This window comes from Chiloscyllium plagiosum, chromosome 13 (genome assembly GCF_004010195.1).
Source record: "Chiloscyllium plagiosum isolate BGI_BamShark_2017 chromosome 13, ASM401019v2, whole genome shotgun sequence".
NCBI lineage: Eukaryota > Metazoa > Chordata > Chondrichthyes > Orectolobiformes > Hemiscylliidae > Chiloscyllium > Chiloscyllium plagiosum.
The window spans coordinates 19,948,359-19,956,422 of NC_057722.1; the positions used below are offsets into that span (position 1 = coordinate 19,948,359).

At 38.8% G+C, this 8,064-nt stretch overlaps 1 protein-coding gene across 1 annotated transcript in view; it reads right to left on the minus strand.

The window, feature by feature from the left end:
- Positions 1 to 8,064, minus strand: part of gigyf2 (GRB10 interacting GYF protein 2) — a 173,146-nt gene that overhangs the window by 58,181 nt on the left and 106,901 nt on the right. The window contains exon 15 of the mRNA XM_043702938.1: positions 6,795 to 6,954. Coding sequence (XP_043558873.1) covers positions 6,795 to 6,954 — 160 coding nt within the window. The remainder of the gene's footprint in view (positions 1 to 6,794; positions 6,955 to 8,064) is intronic.

Below are 8,064 nucleotides of genomic sequence, written 5' to 3' on the forward strand. Positions count from 1 at the left end.
AAAGAAAGTAGGAGTATACTTAAGAGGGAAATCAGGAAGGCAAAAAGGGGACATGAGATAGCTTTGGCAAATAGAATTAAGGAGAATCTAAAGAATTTTTACAAATACATAAAGGACAAAAGGGTAACTAGGGAGGGAATAGGGCCCATCAAAGATCAGCAAGGTTGCCTTTGTGTGGAGCTGCAGAAAATGGGAGAGATACTAAATGAGTATTTGGAATCAGTACTTAATGTGGAAAAGGATATGGAAGATATCGACTGTAGGGAAATAGATGGTGACATCTTGCAAAATGTCCAGATTACAGAGGAGGAAGTGCTGGATGTCTTGAAACGCATAAAAGTGGATAAATCCCCAGGACCTGACCAGGTGTACCCGAGAACTCAGTGGGAAGCGAGAGAAGTGATTGCAGGGCCTCTTGCTGAGATATGTGTATTATCGATAGTCACAGGTGAGGTGCCGGAAGACTGGAGGTTGGCTAACGTGGTGCCACTGTTTAAGAAGGGCGGTAAAGACAAGCCAGGAAACTACAGACCGGTGAGCCTGACATCGGTGGTGGGCAAGTTGTTGGAGGGAATCCTGAGGGACAGGATGTACATGTATTTGGAAAGGCAAGGACTGATTAGGGATATTCAACATGGTTTTGTGCGTGGGAAATCATGTCTCACAAACTTGATTGAGTTTTTTGAGGAAGTAACAAAGAGGATTGATGACGGCAGAGCTGTAGATGTGATCTATGTGGACTTCAATAAGGCATTTGATCACATGTAGCCTAGAACTCTGTGGGAAGCTGGGGAAGTGACTGCTGGGCCCCTTGCTGAGATTTGTATCATTGATAGTCACAAGTGAGGTGCTAGAAGACTGGAGGTTCATTAACATGGTTCCACTATTTAAGAAAGGTGATAAGCAAAAATCAGTGAACTATAGACAGGTGAGCCTGACATCAGCGATGGGCAAGCTGTTGGAGGGAATCCTGAGGATTTACATTTACTTGGAAAGGCAAGGACTGATTAGGGATAGTCAGAATGGCTTTGTGCATGAGAAATCATGTGTTTCGAACTTGACTGAGTAACAAAGAGGATTGATGGAGGCAGAGCAGTTGACTTGATCTATATGGACTTCAGTAAGGTGTTTGACAAAGTTCCTCATGGCAGGCTGGTTACCAAGGTTAGATCTCATGGAAAACAGGGAGAACTAGCGATTTGGATACAGAACTGGCTCGAAGGTAAAAAACAGAGGGTGGAGGTAGAGGGTTAGAGTGGAGGCCTGTAACCATTGGTGTGCCACAAGGATTGGTGCTGGATCCGCTGCTTTTCGTTATTTATATAAATGATTTGGATGTGAACATCGGAGGTATCGTAAGTAAGTTTGTAGATGACACAAAAATTGGAGGTGTCGTGGACGTTGAAGGTTAACTCGAGTACAACAGGATCTTGAACAGATTGAGTGGTGGCAGATGGAGTTTAAGTTCGATAAACGTGAAGTGCTGCATTTTGGAAAAGCAAATCAAAACAGGATCTATACACTTAATGGTAAGGTCTATGGAGTATTACTGAACAAAGACCTTCAAATGCAGATTCATAACCCCTTGAAGGTAGAGTCACAGGTAGATAGAATAGTGAAAGGGTCTTTCCTTCTTTGGTCAGAGTATTGAGTATAGGGAGGTCAAGTTGTGGCTGTACAGGACATTGGTTAGGTCACTTTTGGAATATTGCATGCAATTCTGGTCTCCTTCCTGTTGTGAAACTTGAAAGTGTTCAGAAATGATTTACAAGCATATTGCTGGGGTTGGAGGTTTTGAGCTAATAGGAGAGGCTGAAACGGCTGGAGTTCTTTTCCCTCGAGCATCGGAGGCTGAGGATGACCTTATAGAGGTTTATAAAATCATGACAGACATGGATGGGATAAATAGACAAGGTCTTTTCCTGGGGTGGGGGACTCCAGAACTAAAGGGCATAGGTTTAGGATGAGAGGGGAAAGATATAAAAGGGACCTAAAAGGCATTTTTTTCACACAGTGGGTAGTGAGTGTGTGGAATGAATTGCCAGAGGAAGTAGTTTGGCTTTAAATACCATGTCACCTAAACTGCTGACTTCTATGACATTACATCTCCCCACATTTAAAGGATTACAAAATACAGCATTTAAAAGGCATCTGGATAGGTATATGAATAGGAAGGGTAAAGAGGGATATATGCCAAGTGCTGGCAAATAGGACTAGATTAGTTTAGGATATCTGGTCAGTATGGACAAGTTGGACCGATAGGTCTGTTTCCATGCTGTACATCTCTATGACTCTATGTAGGCAGGGTAATAAGGCTTGCCTTCAACGTTCAGACCTTTTCACATAGGGGTTAAGACATTGTGTTGAGATTGTACAGGAAGTTGGTAAGACCTCTTCTCGAGTACTATTTTCAAATCTGGTCACCACGTTTTAGGAAGGATATTATTAAACTGGAGGGGGGTCAGAAGAGATTTACCAGGATGTTGCCGAAAATGGAGGGTTTGAGTTCTAAGTTGAGGCTGTGTATGCTATGATGTTTCTCACGAGCATATAAGGGTTTATAAAATCATGAGGGACATAGATAAGGTGAATAGCAAGGATCTTTTTCCCAGAGGAGGGGAATTTAAAACTTTTTTAAGGGGGAGAGGAAGAAAATTTTAAAAAAAGATGAGGGCTTTCTTTTTTTAAAAAATACATGGTGTGGAATGAACTTCCAGAGGAAGTGGTGGATACATGTACAGTTATAACGTTTAAAAGACTTTTGGATAATTAGATGAATAGGAAAGGTTTGGAGGGATATGGGCCAAGTATTGGCAGGTGGGACTAGTTTAATTTGGGATTACGGTCAACGTGGACTGATTGGATTGAAGTGTATGTTTCTATGCTATATGTAGACTCTGTGACTGCCTCCAAGGATAGAGCTGTGTTTGCAACTTATATAGTATAAAACAGGATATACAAGGCAGAATGAGGGGCTGGCAAGTGGAAGATAGAAGGCCAGCAAGGACAGCAATGAGAGTGAGAGATTGGAAGTGATGTTGACCATTTCAAAAGTTGATACACTAAGTTTGCACAGGAGTAGGTGTTTTTTTGGGTGGGGAGAAGTAATAGAAGTCATAGAAGTCAGCATTATAGGTAATGATATGGTATTTAAAGCCAAACCTAATTTTGCCCAATTGATCAAGGAGGACGACAGAATCAATGGTTAAAAACTCGACAGGAGTATTTTCATCTTGATAATGCTAGGAGAGGCTGGGATTTTTTTTTTCCACTGGGAATTAGAAGATTGAGGGTGGACCTTATAGAGGTTTATAAAATCATGAGGGGTATAGATATGGTGAATAGCAAAGGTCTTTTCCCCAGGGCAGGAGCATTAAAAACTAGAGATTATATTTTTACTGTGAGGGGAGAAAGATTTTAAATGGACTGGAGGGGCAACGCTTTCCACAAAGGGGTTTGTATATGGAATGAACTACCAGATGTAGGTACAGTTACAACATTTAAAAGACATTTGGAAAAATATATTAATAGGAAAGCTTTAGAAGGATATGAGCCAAACTCAGGCAAATGGGACTAGTCTAGTTTGGGCAACTTGATCGAAATGGACAAGTTGGACCAAGGAGTCTGTTTCCATGTTGCATGTCTCTATGAAGCTAAAGAGCTTGTGAATCAACCAAGACTTGATGCCAGCCAGAACAAGTGACAGAATAAAAACAGACACAAATAAAAATAGTGATGGAGGTGTATAGCTCAATATTTTTATACACATTTTTGTATCTTACTCAAAAGTAGGTGAGGATAGATCCTTGGGCAGTTAAAGGAAAACCATGACTTGAATTATGCTGGCTGATTTTGGATTGATATACACCATAATAAGTTATTTTGCCTAAAGTTTTGCTACTGTAATGTAATTAAATTTAAAAATTAATGAATCAGTAACATGATGATTACGAAATCCAACAAACATGTTTCATTTTGAACATTCATACCGTTTACAGTCTGGAGTGGATATTTTGCTCAATGGGAAGTATAATGATTCAATATTTTCCGTGAGGGAAATCATTTATAATGGAAATTTACATATCTTTACTGATTGTGTACAAGCACTATAGCTATTGAGAAGGATCAAGTTACAGCATTAAGGTGATGCAAATTTGATAACCTAACAAATTACCATCAGCAACACTGAACTAATTAAATTAACCAAGAACATACTTGCACTCACTATATTTTAAGGATATGGCAACCTTCAATTGGTCTCACCAAAACAGACTTGTCAAGTACATTACTGTCATATTATACAGATCAAAATTATCTAACCAGCTTACTTTCAACTACAAAACCAAATGAAGCCATGAAATGGAAGCAGCTTGAAAATTAGCTTCGAGTACAAAATATTCTTTGTATTTTTATTATATTTTTAAAACAGCCATAGTTATTATTTGTGACAGAGCTATATAAATGTTTTTCCATTTATTTCTCGTTATTAAGAAATCAAACTTACTAATGCAAGCAAAATCAATCCAATTCATATTCACATAGATGCAAAGAGTGATCATTCTAAATCTTCTTTGCAGATAGCACTTTATTTTATTTCAACACCATCTTAAAAAGAGATCACAAAGGGAACGGTGCACAACTCTGCATACACATAGCTTAGAAAGCACATTAACTGCAATGCATCCTGAAAATGCTAATATCCCAAATTGTCCAGAATGCATCAGTGCCACTCAGCAGTATTGAGACAGACATTTTTATTTAACAGCTATTCTCTCAAAATTAGTTGAAGAAAAGCTAGAAAGCAAACCTGAACACATTCTATTAAGAAAACTTGTTTGGACATCATTTGGGGGAAAAAAAGAGCAAATATGCACAATCCATGTACTTACTGCAAAAGCAAATACTTGTAATCCTTTGAATCCATACTAACCTCAAGTGTAAGAGTCCCCTTTTAAAATAGAGGAAAAGAACTTGTCCTCATTTAACTCCTGTTATAATTAATAGAAAATTACATTTGCCATTTTTTAAAACCATAAAAGCAAATAAGTCCCTTGTTATTTCTAAACAAGCTCTATATTATTCATGCAAATTCTTAAAGGTCATGAATACTGTAAGACCATAAAACTTAGGAACAGAAGTCAGCCATTTAGCCCATCAAGTCTGCTCTGCCATTTCATGAGATAATAGCAGATCTGATAATCCTCAACTCCACTTGCCTGTCATCTGTCCTCGATTCCCCTGATTAAAAATCTGTCCATCTCAGTATTAAACATGCGCAACCATCCAGCCTCTGCAATCCCCTGTAGCAAGGAATTCCACAGACTCACTAATCTTTCAGAAGAAATTCCTGCGCATCTGTGTCTTAAATGGATGACCCCATACTAAGATTCTGTCCTCTGGTTTGAAACTCTCCTGAGTGTGAAATCTTGCTGTATCTACTCTGTCATGCCTCCTGAGAACCTCTTGTTTCAGTAAGGTCTCCTCTCATGCTTCTAAATTCCCACAAGTACAAGCCTGATCTGCTCAATTACTCATCAAAACAAACCCTCCAAACCGTATATCACTGTTAATGGACTGCTTCCAATGCCAGTAAATATTTCTTTAGGCAAGGAGACCAAAGGTCTTCACAGTATTCTATTTTATGACCTAACCAGCGCTTTGTACAGCTTTAGCAAGACTTCCCTATATTTATAGTCCATTCTTTTGAAATAAAGGCAAACATTTAATTTGTTTTCCCAATTATGTGCTGAAGGTAGATGCTAGCTTGAGATTCAAGCACAAGGACCTCCAAATCCCTGTGCTAAAGCTTTCTGCAGCCCTTCTCCATTTAAAAAAAATTCAACTTCTCTTTTTTCCTGCCAAAACACACAACCTTACATTTACCCATATTATATTCCATTTTTCAAATTTTTGCCCATAGCTCTCTGTAGACTGCCATCCTAACCTTCCTACCTATTTTTATGTCATCTGCAAACACTGACAGTACATTCATTTCCCTAATACAAATCATTAAAATACACTGTAAATAACTGTCGCTACAACACTAATCACTGTGGCACACCACTAGCTACAGGTCGCCATCCTGAGAGTGCCACCCCATCCTTATCTCAAATCTGTCTTCTATTCCAAACAAGAACAGAAACTGGTTGGAGAAATCAGGTCTGGCAGCATCAGTTGGGAGCAAGTTAATGTTTCAAATCCAGTGACCCTTTTTCTGATTGTACATAAGATAGGGTAGCATACATCTTATATACATATCACCTTTTCCTAGCTATCAGTTTTTGTTTTGTTTCAGATTTCCAGTATACACAGTTTTGTTTTATTTCTATTAGCCAATCTTCAAGCCATGCTAACATAGTCGTGTCAACATTTTAGATCTACTGGTTGCCCTTCATTGACCCTGCACGAAGTATTCTAACCAAAATTGTTAAATATGCTTTCCCCTTCTTGAAGCCATGCTGACTCTGCTTGATTATATAATTCTAAATAAGCTGTCACATCCTTTATGACCAACTCCAACATTTCCAAAATGACAGGATTTAAGCTAACTGGCTTATTAATTACCTGTTTTACATATCATACTTATGAAGTTGTCCTAAAGTTTGGGTCAATTACTCTATCCAATGGCAAGCTTTCCATCCAATTCCACTGACTCTTGCTTGGCTAGGGTTCCTTGATGCCACAAAATGCCAAATTTTGTTTTAACATCAAAGCTTTACGCTTTCACCTCACCTCACATCAGGATATACATCCACCTGGAAAATTGCAAATTTCTAAGATACCAATGTGTATACCTTGTATTTCTCCTTGTGGATCTTTATAAAACCATTTCATAGCAGCATCATGTGTCAATGGCATGGAGGCAGCTTTAGTTCGTTTATCCTGAATTTGTGTTGATAGTCTTTCATCATCTAAGGCATTATCCTGCAATGATGCTACCATCTTTTCGGCTTCCTGAATGGGAGAAATTATATTTTCATTATGTAAAATAGTGACCTGTAACCAGAATTCAGTTAAACCTCTTGAACAGACGGATATTTTTGATTATTCAAGTCTGCATTGCTTGTACATTTTACCATAGGCTCTCATATACCCATGCAGTTCCAAAGTAGTACAAGTTCTGCTTCTCTTTCCAAGAACAACAGCTGCAATCAGACACAGTGAAACCATCTGAATTTCTTGCTTTTTTTCCCCCAGATATCAGTTTTCCTAATGTATATTTGAAATGAGACAGGTGAATGAGCTTTCCTTCCTTGGTACCATACTTGAGAGATCCAACAGGGGGTTCTGTATTGCTGTCTATTAGAAATGTCTTAGCTAGTCAGCAAATGCACTGGGATTCCTACTGTTCCACATGCTATAAGACTGGCCTTGCCGTCAACACGTACATAGGGTCCTAAGCCATTTGTTCACTGCGCAAACTTGATGCTGAAATAGGTTGTGACAAAGCCATCCTTTTGGAGAATCTGATCGGATCATTTTTCACTTTATATCACACAAACTCATTAAAGGCACTGACAGCCAATTTAGGTTTGTCAGTCAGGCTTGCAAGGTAGTGCATACAAATGTACTGGAAACAACATATAATAAAACAAAGGGCACTGTTTTTTGATGCGCCTGTGAAATGCAAAAATAAGTGACAGCCATTTAATAGCTTATTTCTCAAAGCAATGTTCTGACCAGAATCAACATCCCTGGAAGTTAACTGTACATCAGCATTAATGGGTGCAGTCTTCGTGGCAATACCTCTAACAGAGTCCATTTACCAATCAACACACTCCTCTCATGTAGTATAAATGTCAAATTTTCCCTGGAATTGATATTCTTGATACATTTCCTGAAGAGTGCAAGATGTAAAGCTTCAACAATTTTTTTTTCTTAGCAATACTCAGGTTCTGTTTTACCAAAGTACATAATTCATAGAATAATACAGCACAGAACAGGCCCTTCGGCCCACGATGTTGTGCCGAACATTTGTCCTAGCTTAAGCACCTATCCAATTGCCGCTTAAAGGTCACCAATGATGCTGACTCTGCCACTCCCACAGGCAGCGCATTCCATGCC